The sequence below is a fragment of the Geotrypetes seraphini genome, chromosome 13 (genome assembly GCF_902459505.1).
Source record: "Geotrypetes seraphini chromosome 13, aGeoSer1.1, whole genome shotgun sequence".
NCBI lineage: Eukaryota > Metazoa > Chordata > Amphibia > Gymnophiona > Dermophiidae > Geotrypetes > Geotrypetes seraphini.
The window spans coordinates 7,549,303-7,568,294 of record NC_047096.1 but is presented as its reverse complement, the minus strand read 5'-3'; the positions used below and the strand labels follow the sequence as shown (position 1 = coordinate 7,568,294).

Below are 18,992 nucleotides of genomic sequence, written 5' to 3'. Positions count from 1 at the left end.
ACGAGGCCCAGTTTCTCCAATTTCTCACTTTACGGAAACTCCTCCATCCCCTTAACCATTTTAGTCGCTCTTCTCTGGACCCTTTCGAGGAGTACCGTGTCCTTCTTCATGTACCGCGACCAGTGCTGGACGCAGTACTCCAAGTGAGGGCGCACCATGGCCCGGTACATCCTTAGAAGTTTTTAATAACACTGGTATTAATACAGTAATAACTAACCTAGCACAGCCCCCAGATCCACGACTTACTGTTTGACCTAAACCACAAGATTGTAAAAGTTGAAGAGAAAGTCATCAGCAAACGCCATAACAAGTTCGTTAGATTAGCTCTGGTTCGTTGCTATGGACTTTGTCTCCCTCTAGTGGCCAATAGTGTGTCATTGAACTTTAGGATTGCATCGGGCAGAGGGTGCCTTCAGCATGTCTCCTTCCCATATTCCAAAAGTTTCAAAAATTTTCCAGAATGAATTGCAGTAGTATGGAGCAAAATCCAGTGAACAGTTTAGTCATAGCAATGTGTATCAAAAGAAATGCAGCAATTGAACCTAAATTTTAAGAAAACGTTTCATGGGCGAGCCATACGTGTTGGCATACTGTAAGCATGTGATTTATTTTAAATCTCCTGGTTTGGAGGTATGGCAGTGGCGAGGAGTTGGAGATTGTTGCATAGGTATTTTAAGAAAGGGGGATCCCTTTGAGGGTGGTGTAGTTTGAAAGGAACAGTTCCCTAACTGTCCGTGTTTCATTCTTAGGGGTACTGTAATTTCTCCAAATTTGTGTACACTTCTCCCTCCGTTTTCACTGTGAAAGGGGATTAACAGAACCGGAAATACAGAAAAACCGTGAATAACTTTTTCATATTTTATTTGCTGTTTTCTATTAAAAACCATTGTGAATATGGTGAAACTGCGAATAACATGGTGGGAGACCTGGCCTGTTCCTGAAGGAAAGGCAAAACACGGTGAAGAAAGTGCTGGGAATCGGCGATTTTCTCTGTAAATTCTTGGAATCAGCGATTTCTCTACACAAGTTGATGTAATTTGGGGGAGAGGAGCCAGCAAGCTAAAAACCACAATTGCTGAAACCATGAATATGGAGGGAGAAGTGTATTTCTATAGTGCTACCAGACGTATGCAGCACTGTACAGAGTCACAAAGAAGACAGTCCCTGCTCCAAAGAGCTTACAATCTAAACAGACAAGCAGGATGTGGTGGATACAGTTAAGGGAACGGTTAAACTGCTACAATGAAGCCATTGTGACATCATGGATGAGGTTGGCTCTTATTGGTGGAATGAGGCATTGTGACATCACAATCTCAGCTCTGCTTCCCAAAGACTGAAACTCTTCACACTATTATGATGAATGACACTTCTCCCTCCGTATCCGCTATGATAGGGGATTAACAGAACCGCAAATACAGAAAAACCGTGAATAACTTTTTCCTATGTTATTCGCTGTTTTCTATTAAAAACCATCGAGAATATGGTGAAACCACGAATAACATGGTGGGAGACGTGGCTTGTTCCTGAAGGAGAGGCAAAACACGGTGAAAAAAGTGCTGGGAATCAGCGATTTTTCTCTGTAAACGCTTGGAATCAGCGATTTCTCTACGCAAGCTGATGTAATTTGGGGGGAGGAGCCAGCAAGCTAAAAACCGAGAATAATTGAAACCGCGAATACGGAGGGAGACGTGTATACAGTACAGGAACCAACCTCATTCCTACGCCAAGGTATGTGAAGCGTGATTTCAGTCTCTCAATGTTTCACTATGTTTGTATGCTGCCTAATGTCACTCCCCCCCCCCCATCAGTAAGTAATCCTTTATGAAGATATATTGCAATACACTGTATGTAAATCCTATATTGTAAAACTGTGAATGTAAAGTGTAACCCATTCTGAGCTCTTTGGGAAAGACAGATATCAATCTATTCTATATGAATAAATTTTTGAGGGAGGGTCTCATACACAGACTGGGGGGGGGGGGGGCTGAGGTGTCTTGCCAATGGTTGTGATGGAGGGGAAGGAGAGGCATGGTATCTTGCAGGTCAATGTTTGGAGGTTGACAGTGTGAGGGAGGGAGGGGGGTGTCTCCTGCAAGGAAGTGAAATGGAGATACTGGAGGTGGAGAGACTTTCCTCCAGGGAAGTGTGATGGGGGGGGAAGAGGACAGGTGTCTACTACGGAAAGGACCTCCTGCAGGAAGGTGTGATGGCCTTGGAGATCTCCTAGGGAGAGGTGGGATGGCTGAGGGCTGTCTCCTGCGGCACCGCTGAGTGTGTCCGGTCTCAGCTCACGTGACGGCAGCGAGGCTGTGTTCGGTTGTGCCGCCTCCCGGAGCCCTCAGTGCACAGCCGGGGGACGATGATCAGCAGAGTCAGGACGGCCGTAGCCAGTCTGGTGAGCGGCTTGGCCGGCGGCGGCAGCTCTTCGGAGCAGGAACCCCAGCTCCCCCCTGCGCCCTTGCCCCTGAAATACCCCGTCTGCAGACCCGCCTTCCTCCAGCTGTCCTCGGACCAGGAGCAGCAAGCCGCCGAGCACACGCTCAGAGCCGTGCAGACGCCCCCGGGGTGCAAGCGTCTGCCCTGGGACACGGGCTATGCCGAGTGAGTAGCAAAGGGGGGGGGGGGGGAGAGAGAGAGAGGCCCCCCCCCCGTGCTGAGACTGTTCCCTACCCAGCATCATGAATTTTAAGCCACTTAAGATCTAAAGCAGCTTATGAACTGGGGAGGGGGTGGTTGACCCATCACAGGCTTTTTAAAAAAATTATTATTTGATGGGGGAGGGGAGCACTTTTCAATATACTCCAAAAGCACTTACATATATTTGCTTATTCGGGATTAATCTGGTTCAGATTTCATGAAAAGGACAAACCAGACACTTTGGAATTCACTCTGGTGCCTGATCCACAGTTTTTGACTTTGTCTGATCCGGGAAGGGGTAAAACGCGGACCTGACCGACCTCGCGGATCTAAACCCGCACGTCCTTAAAAATCCGAGGTCCGTGCCGCTTGTAGTTCGTTTCTGGCTCTGACAGACCTCGGTGACAATTTAGCGCTGACGGATCCTAATCCTTTTTCCCTCCCTATGCTGAGACGGATCCGTGAGGTCCGCGTTTTACCCCTTCCCGTCTAAACCACAATTAGACAAAGGGCTCCTTTTACGAAGGCGTGTTAGTGGGTTTTAACGCGCGTGACTTTTCATCACATTTTGTGTGCTAAGCCCCGCGCTAGCCAAAAAACTAAAAGGAGGCGGTAGCGGCTGGCGGTTTAGCGTGCGCTATTATGCCCGTCAAACCGCTAACGCGCCTTCGTAAAAGGAGCCCAAAGTCTAGTGAAAAGCCTGTGACTGGTGCCTGTCTTCCCCCCCCCCCCCCAGATCCCGCACACAGCAGGGCTCCCACTCTCTGGCTATTTTTATGAAAGTGGCATAGTAGACCTAGGTTAAAATGGGTCTTTGAGCTACACAAAATATTGTTCCAGATTTTTCCCCTTATGGGAGGGGGGAATCGAATCAGAAAGATGGGTGGGTGGGCACCAAAAATTGCCTTTCCCGGACACACAATAAAAATGTGCAACGCTAATAATCCTTTTTATGACTATTAAATACGCCATCTTCTTTGGATGGAGAGGATGGCACCTGGATTTCTCATTGTGTGGCGGGGGAAGGGAGCTGGTATTACGTAGACCCCTTGAAGAAGCCTGCGATTGGCGAAACGGGTCCCGTCGGGCCATCGGCTCACGCTACAAGATAAAATGCTGGGTGACCGGCTAACATCTATACGATATGTGCCGATCTTATATTTATATATGGCTGATATTAAGCATTTGATAATAAGTACCACAATTAGTACACTTCTCCCTCTGTATTTGCAGTTTCAGCATTCGCGGTTTCAATTATTTGCGGTTTTTAGCTTGCTGGCTCCTCCCCCCAATTACGTCAGCTTGCATAGAGAAATCGCCGATTCTAAGCGTTTACAGAGAAAATCGCCGTTTCTTCACCGTGTTTTGCCTCTCCTTCAGGAACAGGCCAGGTCTCCCCACCATGTTATTCGCGGTTTCACCATATTCACGATGATTTTTAATAGAAAACAGCAAATAACATGGAAAAGTTATTCACGGTATTTCTGTATTTGCGGTTCTGTTAATCCCCTATCACAGCGAATACGGAGGGAGAAGTGTCATTCATCATAATAGTGTGAAGAGTTTCAGTCTTTGGGAAGCAGAGCTGAGATTGTGATGTCACAATGCCTCATTCCACCAATAAGAGCCAACCTCATCAGTGATGTCACAATGGCTTGATTGTAACAGATTAACCGTTCCCCTTAACTGTATCCATGAGATCCTGTTTGCCTATCTTGTCTGTTTAGATTGTAAGCTCTTTGGAGCAGGGACTGTCTTCTTTGTGACTCTGTACAGCGCTGTGTACATCTAGTAGCACTATAGAAATACACTTCTCCCTCCGTATTCGCGGTTTCGATTATTTGCGGTTTTTAGTTTGTTTGCTCCTCCCCCCAAATTACATCAGCTTGCATAGAGAAATCACTGATTCCAAGCGTTTACAGAGAAAATCGCCGATTCCCAGCACTTTCTTCACCGTGTTTTGCCTCCTTCAGGAACAGGCCAGGTCTCCCACCATGTTATTCGCGGTTTCACCATATTCACGATGGTTTTTAATAGAAAACGGCGAATAACATATGAAAAAGTTATTCGCGATTTTTCTGTATTCGCGGGTCTGTTAATCCCCTATCGCAGCGAATACGGAGGGAGAAGTGTAAAACCTAAAAGCAAGGAGCAAGGTGGGCAAAGCTCAATGAATACCTAAAACCTGCCAACAGCTGATTTAACTATTGTTACTCATCAGCGCAGGTATCAGAGAGCTTTCAATCTCTTTGCCAATTACACATTTCTTTGCCTTATGGAGAGACATCACTGACTTGGCAATCAATCCTCTTTTAGGGGTCTTTTTATTAAGGCGGGCTTAAATACTAATTTATTATATTCTATGGGTGCCGTAGCATTCATCACACGCGCTAACCGATTTAGCGCACACCAAATCAGCGTGCTAAATCAGTTAGCTCGCTTTAATAAAAGGACCCCTTAATACCTCTCTCCTTCCTTCCAACTCACCTCCAATGGATCCACCACCTCTCTACCTTCCCTCTAGCTCCCTTCACATGGGTCCAACCTCTCTATCCTTTCGCTTTAGCTCCAGCTCCAAGCCAGGGGTCTGATATATCTCCCTTCCCTCCAGCCCCAAGCTTAGGGTCTGGCACCTCTCCCTCCCTTCAACTCCAGTTCCCCCCCCCCCCATCCAGAACCTCTATCCCTTCCTTCTAGCACTAGTCCCACACGTACATACATGGGGTCCAACACCTCTCTCCCTTCCCTTCAACATCAGCCCCCCCCCCCCAAAATCCAGCACCTCTCTCCCTCCTAACCCCTAGACCAGATCCAGCACTGCCCTTCACTTTAGCTCCAGCTCTAGAGCCAGCAAACATTTCTCCTCCCCATGGGTCCCTTCAACTCTGGAACCAGCCAGCACCCCCCATCATGGGTCATAGAAGCAGAATCCCTCCCTGTAATTCCAGCAGCCCCCTTCCCATGGTTACAGTGGCAGGACAGTGGCATCATCAACCTCACACAGGTCAGCATCTCTTCTCCAGCTCCCCTCGTGCCAATTTTAGCTGAATGAGCCAGTCACATGACAACGAAGACTCTTCAGAGGCCTGCTCCGAGGAGGGACTTGGCAGAAGGAAGGCCTCGGAGTAGGCCTCTGAAGAATCTTCATCGTGGCATGGCTGCTGGCTCTTGTATGTCAAATAGGCATGAGGAGAGTTGGGGAAGAGATGGCGAGTCTGACCCGGGCATAATTTTGTGTACCGCAGAAGCAAGGCTTTTTACTACTCCCGTGGGGCAGTATAAGGCCTTGCTCTCTTTTCCATGGTAAACCAGCAGCAATTTTTCCCCATTCCTGCAGATTTACTGTGGATTACTGCGGTTTACCGTGGGAAACTGTCCCCGTGTCATTCTCTAAGCTCTAGTGATTTCTTTTTTTATTATTATACGATGTGTTTGTTTTTTCACTTTATTGATCTTTGTATTATTCTGGTTGGTTGATGTATTTATTTTTCCTCATCAATGCGGAGATCTTTATTTTTCTTCTCACTCTTTATGGAATTGAAAATATTTTTTAAATTTTTAAAGAAACATACAGCATATAAACAAAAAAAAAAGAATAGGGTTGTCAGGAATCCAGGACTAGCCTGTTCCTCTCCCCTGGAACTCAGTGGCTTGGTAACTAGTACCATCCTAATTCTGCCTATCCTGAAGGAGCGAAGCCAGCAGCAAAAGGAAGAATTGTAGGTACGCTGATCTGTTAAAGCCTGTAACGGCACTGGGCACCTTTCCAGGGCTGTGGCTTTAGGGTTTGCCAGCGTCCCTTGAGGTGGCTGACTCCCGTTGTTGCTAGGGTACTCAGTGTGGTCTATTCATAACTCTGGCAGGGTTACAGCTCTGTGTACTGAAGGTTGGCATTGTGCTATGTTCTTTCTGCACTCCTGGTGGGTTTACTTGCATTTTTGGAGGATATGGGCATCTAACCTAACATAAGATGACATAAAATCGGGCTTCTATACCGCATAACCATAGAGTTCTATGCAGTTCACAAAAGATGAATTAAAGACCAAAATAGAGGAATCGGAGAAAGAGTAATTTTGAAAAGAGCTAAGTTTTTAATTAACTTCTGAAATTTAAATAAGAATGTGACGGAAGACCTTGTCGTGATTTGCCGCTTGAAAGGAGAGTGTCGATCGTGATATTTTTTTACTTTTACAGCCCTTAACTCAGTGGTCTCAAGCTCGCGGCCCGGGGGCCACATGCGGCCCGCTAGGTCCTATTTTGAGGCCCTCGGTATGTTTATCATAATCACAAAAGTAAAATAAAACAGTTTCTTGAACATATGTCTCTTTAGCTATAAACGACAATATTATTATAAAGACTTAGCCAAAAGGAAAGATTTTTAAACTATAAAGATGCAAAGTTGTCATTTCTTTAATAAGACATTAACTCTTTTTTCTGCGGCCCTCCAAGTACCTACAAATCCAAAATGTGGCCCCGCAAAGGGTTTGAGTTTGAGACCACTGCCTTAACAGGTGGGAATGTGAACAGGGCATGAGATTGTCTGCTATTCCTCTGGGAAGTCATAAAGAATATATTAGCCAAATATAACGGAACCTGACCAAAAGCGGCTTTATAATATAGACAGCCCAGTTAAAAAAAATTATACGGGCCTCCATCAGAAACCAATGCAACTCCCGGTAACGTAATGATTTTTGCTACAGTCTTGTCTGATTGGGTTGTTTTTTTTAAGACTTGAAACAAAAGTCTGGAAATTAAAACAAAGCAGTGTGCCGAGTACATCCCAGTAGCCCGGGCACAATCCACAGCAGGGTGTGCATCTGGAGACGTTGTGTACAGACGTGGGAGTGTGGAAAGACAGGTCGGTTTAAGGCCATCTCTCCGCGTTTGAGAAGTGGTTTGTGTATTTAATGCATCATAGCCTGGGGAATGTGATTCCACTGATACCAATGTATTATTAAGCCTACAGTTTTCATTGAAAACAAAAGGTGCTCTAAACTCCATAAACAAACACCTTTGTTTATACGGAAAATCCTGAAAACCCAACCTGGCGAGAGCCGAGGTTAGAAACCCCTGCTGTCTCGATAAACCTTCACTTTTGCCCCCTTCCTCAATTAACTGTCCCTTGTTCCTCCTCCCCTGACATTTTAATAAACTCAACAATCACATTGACCCAAACATCACCCTTCCCAGAATAATCATGCACAAAACAGACATTTGTACCCAGTTTATATAATAAAGAAATTTGCAAAAGTCACTTACCCAAGTGATTTTTATTATTTCTGAGTCGCACTATGCCCAAAAAGGTTCAAGACAACTTACAATATAAGTTCTCTCTTCCGCTTCCGCGGCTGGCGTCATGATTGTAGCAGGTTTCTGGCGAGACCCGGAAACCTGCTACAATTACAATATAAGAAATTACATTATAGCAGTGTGAGGAAGGCAGAGTTATGAATAGGGAAGAGGGAAAAGAGGTTCTATGACTAAACTGGTGTAGCACTGGAGTCCTTTAGTGGATTTAGTGACATTACGTATTTTGATATTTGATATACCGCAAATCATAACAAAAACATCTAAGTACAGTTTAGGGGTGAAGAACTTATGTGCACGACGGAAGAGCGGGACTTGGGTGGGATTGTATGTGATGATCTTAAGGTGGCCAAACAGGTTGAAAAGGTGACAGCGAAAGCTAGAAGGATACTAGGGTGCAAAAGGAGAGGTATGGCCAGTAGGAAAAAGGAGGTATTGATGCCCCTGTATGAGACCTCATTTAGAATATTGTGTACAATTCTGGAGCACCTTCAAAAAGATATGAAAAGGATGGAGTCGGTCCAGAGGAAGGCTATTAAAATCGTGCATGGTCTTCGTCATAAGGCATATGGGGACAGACTTAAAGATCTCAATCTGTATACTTTGGAGGAAAGACGGGAGAGGGGAGATATGATAGAGTCGTTTAAATACCTACGTACTGTCTTTCCCCATGTATAGGCCGCCCCTTTGCATAGGCCGCAGGAAATGCCGACGTAGGTTTAAAAACTCTTAGATAAGCCACCCCACGTTACTAGCCGCGGCTTATCTATGAGTTTTTAAACCTACATCGGCCTATACAATGGGGTGGCCTAGACATCAACCCCCCTCCCTTAAATGCCCCCCTCACCGGTAAATACCTTCTAGACGGCTGCCAGCTGCCTCCTCCCTCCTCCAATCACGCTGTGCAGGGCAGGTGCGATGTTTGCAATCTCAAGCCTCGCCCCGTACCGCTTCCTGATTGGATGCCTTCAGTTCTTGCGGTACTCGCTCTATTCATCTAATCAGATAATCAAAAAAGCTGAAGACCACCACCACAGTATGAAAAGTTGACACATCAAGTAACATTTTACACATCAGCAGACGAGAGAGCTCTTGAAGGCTGAAATAAGTGAAGATTTGTCGAAACTACCACAGAAACAAGATTGTTCAGAACTTTACAATCCAAGAGCAGGATTTTAAATTGAACAAGTTGTTCAGTGGGCAACCGATGTAATTTAATTAAACAGGGTGTAATGTGCTCAGACCGAAGTCTGTCCGTCACCGTTCTCGCGGGTGACATTCTGAGCCACTTTTAAAAAAAAACTTTTGGAAAAGATTTTGAGATCCCCATTACACTCTTTGGGACTCTGTGTCAGCAATCTGAAATTTATCTCATTCACCAAATCTTTGACTCTCCTATGCTGGGTTTTACCAAACCGCAGATGAGCTTCTTACTGCGGGCCAGTGAGGGAAATGCTCCGACGCTCATAGAAATCGAAAGATCGTGATCCTTGGCAACTGCCGGTTAGGCCAGCCCTTAATACTTTTGCTAGGCCTTTGAGCCGAAATGCTTGCTAAAGAGTTTGAGGAACTGGAGTTTGAATAAACTCATGGTCTTGCTACACAGTGTCACAAGATCTGTCCCCTCCCCCCCTCCACGGTAATAGACCAAACTTACCACATTACTGCCCTGCTGCTGGCCCAAACACGGGACTTCCTGCTTTGAATATGTACAACTTCCTACCACAGAATAATGTCAGCTGTTCCAGGGCAGCGACAGAGTCTCAGAAATGAGCAGAAGACCAACAAAACGGTGCCAGGAGACTGATGCCACCCAGGCATCTCCCATTGGCTTACAAGTCCATTCAGTGGTGTAGTGAGGGTAGGTGTCATCCCCACATGCCCTCCCCCCCCCGGAACCTTCTGCACTAACCCCTCGTGCCCTCCTCTTGACCCGCTCACTCCTTCCGCACCACACACGTGCCCTCCCATCCCGCCCCGTGCCTCTTAAAATCTTCCCCAGCACGAGAGCGTGAGCAGCTTCTCCAATATGCTGCTCGCACTGGCTTTCCCTCTGAGATCACTTCCTGGCCCCGTGGAAATGATTTCAGAGGGAGCCAGGGTCGCGCTGGTGAAAATTTTAAATAGATATTTGAGGGGGGGGCGGGGAAGGGAGGGCACGAGCATAGTGTAGGGGGGGGTGGAGAGGTGCCGACGCCCCCACTAAGACGGCACACGGGGCAGTCCTCACACACACACCCCTTTGCTATGCCGCTGAGTCCATTATTATCAGAATTGGCTTAGCAGAGATCCTAAAGTGTATTTTTCCATCTAGCAAAGACCAAAGATGTCTGGGGTTGCTTTCTGAGCTCTGTTTGCTTTAACTAAGGAGGGGTGTGTAGAATTAAGCTGAGCCATCCTAGCATCCATTCCAAGGCTCAAACCAACCTTTGTCAGTTTAGGGCAACACATCGTTGCTTGAAACAACTGCAGTGTTGGACGGTTTGACTATGTATAATCTTTAAATATAAAACAAGATTTGCAGTTCTTTTTCAGCGATACCTTATTTTCTGCAAGGCACAGGAAAGAGACCCCTAAGTGTTGTTTTCTGCTGTGTTGATTTTGCAGATAATTTTCATGTAGATGGTTGCATAGCCACTTATTAACTGAGGAAAGAGCACCGGTGAGGGGGGGGAGGGGTTACCGCTGTGATCTTGGCGGTGATAAATACCTATTTAGGCTTCATGACTGAAATTCAAGTTTGTGTCTAATGTGGAAATGCAGAGCAGGCTTTCCCGTTCCACCCATGCCCAGCGAGGTCTCTGCTGTACAGGGACTAAGGGTTGACAGCACTGGGTAGAGGGGGGGGGGAAGATGCCAGCAGCAGCCAAGATGGGGGGAGGCAGCAGTGATCCAGCCTCTAGGGTCGCCTGAGTTGGAAACGCAACGAAATGGTGAACAACCTCTCCTAGTCCATTCCGTCTGACCGTTTCCCCTTCCTATTGCAATATCACAGATTGTATTCAATCTGGCATTAACATTGCTTCTTCACCGGGGGAGAGAGTGAAGGGGCTGTTCCATGCATCCACTTCTCATTCTGTAAAAAAAAAAAAAACAACCTCCTGAATCTACCCCTCCCCCACCTTTATCTCCAGTCTCTCATAACACAACTCTTGCACCAGAACTTCCTCTACCACAAAAAAAAGAAGAAAAAAAAAAACCTTACTACTTGTGGAGGAATACATTCTCTGTGACTCAATGCATTGTCTATTAAGGACATTCTCTCATACATTCAGTGGCGAGTGGGTTCAGTAGAAGGTACTTAACAGTACAGCACGAGTTCTTGAGACCCGTCCATACAGGCGCCAAGTTACCCAGTTCCAAGCTGGAGACTTTTCGGCCAGTTCTGGTTTTGAACTTGCATCCTAAAGCATTGTGGGATTTGTAGTGCCTGATCCTGCCCATTGAAATCAGTGCTGCTGCAAGTCCCATAATGTACAGAATGGGGCAGTCAGAAATCCAGGACTGTCCTAAAACCGCCAGCCTGGAGAATCAGGGTAACTAGGGATTTCTTCACCCAGACAGTCAGGTTTTCAGGATATCTCTGCACGTCCATTGTGAGTATCTTGAAAACCTGACTGGCTGGGTGTGTGTCCTGAGGACTGGGTTGAGAACTGCTGGATTAAAGTAAAAACCTTTCTTAAAGGAACAGCACTGCAGTGATGCATCTGGGTGTCATGGCCTCTCACATAGTGAGAAGAAGCAGAGCGTCTTGAATAGCACAGGTTGATTTAGGAACTGCAGGAGAGCTTAAGTCGAGCTCCTTGCAGGACACAGGTATGAACAAACATAATGCACTGCTCTGCCACCAAGTGGCTGGAGCAGACACCTACATTTTATTCTATCAAATGAGCCTCAATCAATATACACAATGCTCAGAGGCAGAAGAAGCTCCATGTTATACAAAAAACAAATCCCCTTTTTCTCTTCAGTTTTCATTGAGGAAAATGTGGGGGAGATACCAATGCTAGTAGTATTCAGTGCTGATAAGTCAGAGAAACTGAAACAAATCTCTGTAATATTGGAAGATGTAATATGGAATTTGAAAAAATTGAACAGTAGCAAGTCACCTGGACCAGAAGGCATGTATCCCAGAGTTCTGACTTAATTTTAAAAATGAACTTGCAGTAATTTTTCTTTAAAATCCAGCATGGTACCAGAGGACTGGAGGATGGCCAACATGACGCCAGTTTTTAAAAAGGGTTCTAGAGGTGATTTGAAAATTTATAGATAGGTGAGTCTGATGTTGGTGCCGGGCAAAATGGTAGAGACTCTTATAAAGAACAAACTTACAGAGCATGGATTTAATCAAGGGAATTCTTGCCTCACCAATCTACTACATGTCTTCAAAGGGGTGAATCAACATGTGGATAAAGATGAGCCAGTCCATATTTTGTATCTGGATTTTCAAAAGGCCACTGTTAGAAACAGGATGCTGGGGCTAGATCAGGGGTGGGCAACTCCGGTCCTCGAGAGCCGGAATCCAGTCGGGTTTTCAGGATTTCCCCAATGAGATCTATTTGCATGCACTGCTTTCAATGCATATTCATGTCATAAGTATGTTTGTTTTGTTGGTTTATGTTTGATTATCTAAAATGTTCCATCTCCCAGCTACTTTAAATTACTATGTACCTTTGGATAAGCATTTAATCAAAATTTAAATCAACTATGAAACTATCCTGCGGGGATGGGATAGAGACAGAGCCTTGCAGTGACTGGGCAAGGATGGAGACAAACTCTGCCCCCATGTCATTCTGTAATTCAAAGTCCCCCCCCCACCCCACCCCACCCCACCCCCCCCCCCCCCCCGTGACTGTACCTCAATTTCCTGGTGGTCTATGGGTTTCCTGGCAGGAGCACCCTGTATTCATCTCGCCCTTCCGGCACCAACGGTCAAAGTGGCGCCCCTAGTGGTAGCCTTGTGCAGATCAACAAAATGAAAACCTCTGATTCCTCTTGATGGATCCTAGTCTGATTGGCCATCTCTGTTCCATCTCTTTTTCATTTACGCTGTGGCATCCGGTCCTGCTTTTCTTATGGAGTACCTTCAGGAAACCAGAATTGCAGCTCAGGTCATACCGTGGGGTAAAACCAGACTGACTCAGCTTGTCCCTTTGAACCTGGAACTATTTGATCACCCTAATTACAAACAGTAGTAGACCTCAAAATGCTGTTAAGGGCCCGATTAGTCAAATTATTTTGATTGTAACTCCCTGCCAAGCTGCTCATCCGACAATATTTTGCAGCCCTTAAGCAGTTTCTCTGAATATTGCCCGTGATTGCTCAGACACTGTCCAGTTAGAGTCAGGGGCGGTCTGGGAGCAGAGATGGAGTTTAAGCAGTGAGCGCTGATATTCTGGCTATGCTATCATAACTGTATTTGCCCCGAGTTAACTGCTCTGACCGTCAAAAGTGCGCTGGACATTGGAGCGCCGACAATCCTGCGATGGAAATGCGCACCACCATTTCCTCGGCTTTGAGGCCTTCCCATTTGCGCAGTGAGTGGGGGTGTGGGTAGGGAAACCCTCCCAGTAAACTTACAAGTCCTTGTGCTCCCGTCGGGGTGGGGGGGGGATTGGGGGAATCCCCCAAGTACATTGAAAACTCCCATTTTCAAGTTTCAAGTTTATTAAACATTTGATGGATCGCCTATTAAAATTGCCAGGCGATGTACATATTCCAAGTAAAAGAAACAAAGAAACTAACATATTTATCCATAAAATTACATAAAGTACATACTTGAGATGGGAGGAAAGGAATTAAAAAGTTACAATCTTGGGTTCGGTAAAAAAGGTAAACACAAAAGGTAAGGGGTAAAATCCAAAGCACAGTTTAAGAAGAGTCCCTAAGACGATTAAAATTCAAGTGTTAAAAGCGTCATTAAACAAATAGGTTTTTAAAAGTTTTTTAAATGTTACGATGTCGCGTTCGATTCTAATATACTGAGGAAGCGCGTTCCACCATTGTGGTCCCATTACTGTGAACATGTCTGCTCTCCTAGTCCCTATAATTTTCAAGGAGGGTATGGAAAGTAGATTTTGATCGGAAGATCGAAGTGAGCGTTGGGTTTTGTAAGGGATTAGTGATCTAGAAATAAATTGAGGTTCATTAGTTGCTAAAGTTTTAAAAATAAGAAGCATTATTTTAAACGTTATCCTATGGCCAGTGAGCATCTTTTAGTAATGGGGAAACATGGTCGTATTTTTTCACATTATATATTAATTTTATGGCCGTGTTCTGTATTAACTGCAGTCTTCTTTTTTCTTTCTGCGTGATATTAATAAGTAGAGCGTTGCAGTAGTCAATTTTTGATATTATTAAAGAGTGAATAAGTATTTTTATTGAAGTAGAGCTAAGAAATTTGGCGATTGAACGAATCTGACGTAATTTAAAGAAACAGTTTTTGACAACAAGTGAAATGTGTTCGTGGTAAATTAAGTTATCATCTAATACTACGCCTAGAATTTTGACCGAGGATACCAGATTAAGCGGGATGCTATTAAGGGTGAACAGTTTTGATAGTGTTATGTCTTTTTTCCAGTTGAATAGCATTGTTTTGGTCTTATTGATATTTAGTGCCAACTTGTTTGAATTAAGCCAATTTTGAATTTGTTCCAGTTTAAGGTTGATAGATGTAATTTCAATGTCATTTTCTGGGTCAAGGGGGTGAATGAGTTGAATGTCGTCTGCGTATGAAAATGGAATGAAGCCTATGGACTGACAGATTCCTAATAGTGGTGAAAGAAAAATGTTAAATAGTAGAGGTGACAAAATGGATCCTTGAGGTATTCCAAATGATGTAGAATAAGAGGTAGAATCTTCATTATTGAATCTGACAAAAGAAGTTCGGTTGTCCAGATAAGAAGTGAACCAGTCGAGAACTCTCTCGTTTATTCCTATTTCTTCGAGCCTTTTTAAGAGCAGATCATGATCGATGGTATCAAAGGCGGCAGAGATGTCTAATGAGAACAGGATGACTGATTTATGGTGGTCTAGGTAGTATTGAATGTTTGAGGTTAATCCTATGAAAGAGTATTCTGTATTGTGAAATTTTCTAAATCCTGTTTGATTGGGATGTAGTACATTTGTATTTTCAATGAAATCAGAGAGTTGGTTAAAAATCAATTTTTCTGTCAGTTTCGCTATAAATGGTATGTTAGCAATTGGACGGTAATTAGAAAGTTTGTTAATACTAGTTTTGTGATTTTTGAGACTAGGAGTGATTAGCGCAGTCTTCCATTGTGGTGGAACTGTAGCTGTGTGCAGATTCTTCTGTATAAGTGACAGTATGAATGGTCCAAAATGTGAAAAATGTTTTTTTCAAATAAAAAGGTGGAATGATTTCAGTTCGGGAATTTTTTAGGTTTACTTGTCCACCCCACCCCCAACTGGAGCGTGAGGACATACACAACCCCTCATAGCGCAAACGGGAAGGGCGCATCTGTCCTGCGTGCAGATGTCACCACGGGATTGTCAGCATGTCATTGTCCGGCGTGCTTTTGATGGGTCACCGTTGTCTGGTGCCCAGTTAACCTCCGGGTGCTTGCACCTATCCCACATATTCAGTGCTGGAACCTGGTCCTGGTCTGGAATAAATCCAGCCCATAGCAATAAATGGCTTAAAAACCACTGACCATCGGGGGCTGAGTATCAATCCCTAAATGTCCATCCCTGTAGACTTATGGATTATAATCTATAGCTTTTAATGACAAAGGTTTAAATTCCTGGTAGATTTATTTTAAGAATTCTAAGCCGTGGTTATTGCACTTTATATACAGTGATGGCTAATGTGTAAATGTTTTGATCTCTCAAAACTATTTGTAGGGGACGAGATTGCTAAGTAATTGCAATGTTATTTGAATGCATTTTGTAAATGTATTGTGTGGGAATTATTGTGAATGGTTTTCAATTGTTAACCACTTAGTTTTAGGCGGAATTTGGTGTAATATTGGCAATTTTCAGAAGGGTATTGTAACATTACAAGGCATAGGCAGTGGAATGCTTTTTTGTTTTTGGAGGGGCCCAAAAGCTCCGCCCTATCCCCATCAGGATCCTGAAGAATAACGTCTCCTCCACCTACCTTCCCCAGTCACTGTAATTTTAAATCTATGGACAGCCACTGAGCAGCATCAACGAGGACGCCTGCCCTGGAGGTGTTCATTCTATAGCGACGCGTGGCGGCTGCCCGCAGATCTAAAATGATGGTTGCCGGGAGAAGGTGGGTGGGGGAGTAGATTTTTGGGTAGGCTGTGGCCCCTGTGATCTCCCCCGTTCAGACGCCTATGTTACATGGTATGTGTTGCAGTTTAAAAACCTGAAAAGGAGAATAAAAACAAAACGTATATTTTCTTCCTCTTTAAGGGTCATCAATGCAGGGAAAAGCCAACAAAATGAGGACCAGGCCTGCTGTGAGGTTGTGTTTGTGGCGTGCAGGAATGGAAAATGTGACCAAGCGTGGAAAGAATCTGCCAGGGTCAATGAGGAAACCACAGATAACATGTGGGAGAATGGAAATAAGGTGGGTGACAGAAGAAACGACTTAATTTTCCATGGTAAGTAAAGTTCTTGTTTCTAAAGCTCATGGATATCCCTAGTATTAACATAGAACCATGATGGCAGATAAAGGCCAAATGGCCCATCCAGAGCATCCACTATCTCCTCCTCTCCCTATTGGCTAAGGCTCTTAACATTTGCATCTCCTCTTCCTATAGGCTAAGGCTCTTAACATTTGCATCTCCTCTTCTTATTGGCTAAGGCTCTTTACACCTGCATTGTGAGATCATAGAGCTTTATAGTTATAGAAACATAGTAACATGATGGCAGATAAAGGCCAAATGGCTCATCCCATCTGCAACACCCACTATTTCCTCCTCTCACTATTGGCTTGAATACCTGATTGTAAAAAACCGCTTAGATAACCTTGATAGGCGGCAGTGGCGTACCTAGGGGGGGGCGGGGGGGGCGGGCCGCCCCGGGTACCAGCCCTAAGGGGGTGTTCCCGGCCTTGCCGTTCAGTCCCCCGCCACCCCCGAAGGACCGCTCGCCCCCCTGGCCTCCCCGCACCACCTATGAACAGCCGCAGCAGGATCGCGAAGTCAGCGTCAGCATCCCTGCGCTGCTTCCTACGACGCGATCCCGCCCCTCCTCTGACGTCAGAGGAGGGGCGGGACCGTGGCGCAGGAAGCAGCAGGGATCGCTGACGCTGACTTCGCGATCCTGCTGCGGCTGTTCATAGGTGGTGCGGGGAGGCCAGGGGGGCGAGCGGTCCTTCGGGGGTGGCGGGGGACTGAACGGCAAGGCCGGGAACACCCCCTTAGGGCTGGTACCCGACGCTGACTTCGCGATCCTGCTGCGGCTGTTCATAGGTGGTGCGGGGAGGCCAGGGGGGCGAGCGGTCCTTCGGGGTGGGTCGGGGCATCAGGCCTTCAGGGTGGGGCGGGCGGGCAGGCAAGCAGGCTTTCAAGGGGGAGGGGGGTGACAGGCAGGCAGGCAGGCCTTCAAGGGGGGACAGGCCTTCGGGGGGGGGGTGCAGACATTCAAGGGGTGCAGGCCTTCAAGGGGGGCAGGCAGGCCTTCAGGGGGGTGCAGACCTTCGGGGGGGGGTGTAGGCCTTTGGGGGGGTGCAGACCTTCAAGGGGGTGCAGGCCTTCAAGGGGGGAAAGGCAGGCAGGCCTTCAAGGGGGGGGACAGGCCTACAAGGGGGGGGGGACAGGCCTACAAGGGGGGGGGACAGGCCTACAAGGGGGGGGACAGGCCTTCAAGGGGGGGTGCAGGCCTTCAAGGGGGGGGTGCAGGCCTTCAAGGGGGGTGCAGGCCTTCAAGGGGGAGACAGGCCTTCAAGGGGGGGGAAAGGCAGGCAGGCAGGCCTTAAAGGGGGGACAGGCCTACAAGGGGGTGGGACAGGCCTTCAAGGGGGGGACAGGCCTTCGGGGGGGTGCAGACCTTCAAGGGGGGAAAGGCAGGCAGGCCTTCAAGGGGGGGGACAGGCCTACAAGGGGGGGGGACAGGCCTACAAGGGGGGGGACAGGCCTTCAAGGGGGGGTGCAGGCCTTCAAGGGGGGTGCAGGCCTTCAAGGGGGAGACAGGCCTTCAAGGGGGGGGAAGGCAGGCAGGCAGGCCTTAAAGGGGGGACAGGCCTACAAGGGGGTGGGACAGGCCTTCAAGGGGGGGACAGGCCTTCGGGGGGGTGCAGACCTTCAAGGGAGTGCAGGCCTTCGGGGGGGGGTGCAGTCCTTCAGGGGTGGGGTTTAGGCCTTCAGAGGGGGACAGACCTTCGGGTGGGAGGTAAAGTCCTTCGGGGGGTGCAGGTCTTCAGGGGTGGGGTGTAGCCCTTCGGAGGGGGGACAGACCTTCGGGGGGGGGGGGGTCCTGGTGTAAAAGTACACAGAGGGAGAGAGGGAAGGGGGGGTTCAAAGATACATGCATATGCCAGACTTTGGGGGTTAGAAATAATGGGTCTAAAAACAGAGGAGTGGGAGAGAGATGGTGCATAATGGGATTTAGGGAGGGAAGGAACAGAAAGGGAGAGAACTTGGAAACAGGGGATGGTGTGGAGGGGGGATAGAGATACTGGATAGGAGGATAGTTGGGAACAGAAAGGGAGAGATGGTGGATCCTGGGGTGGTGGGGAGTTGAGAAAAGGTGAATCTGTGGATGGAGACAAAAAAAAGGAAAGATGCCAGATCTCCGGGAGAGGGAAGGGAAACGGAAGGGGAGAACAGAGATGGCAGACGGATGGTTAGCACGGAGAAAGGAGACCCTGGCAAGCAAGACAACAAGAGCCTGGGACCAACAAGATTTGAATATTGATCAGAGAACAAAAGGTAGAAAAAATAATTTTATTTTCTGTTTTGTGATTACAATATGTTAGATTTGAAAAGTGTACATGAGACAGCTTGAAATGGGAACTTTTCTATTTTTGTGAATGGCAAGGCTGAGTTCAGTTAAAATATATGCTTTATAAGAAAATATAATAATGTGTTTTATAAAGTTTATAAGCATTGCTGGCA

The 18,992-nt window shown here is 46.5% G+C and overlaps 1 protein-coding gene across 1 annotated transcript in view; it reads left to right on the top strand.

Annotated features, from left to right (window-relative positions):
• Positions 1–2,197: 2,197 nt before the first annotated feature.
• Positions 2,198–18,992, top strand: part of PPM1J (protein phosphatase, Mg2+/Mn2+ dependent 1J) — a 33,199-nt gene continuing 16,404 nt past the window's right edge. Inside the window, exons 1-2 of the mRNA XM_033917916.1 lie at positions 2,198–2,601; positions 16,345–16,501. Coding sequence (XP_033773807.1) covers positions 2,360–2,601; positions 16,345–16,501 — 399 coding nt within the window. The 5' untranslated portion in view covers positions 2,198–2,359. The remainder of the gene's footprint in view (positions 2,602–16,344; positions 16,502–18,992) is intronic.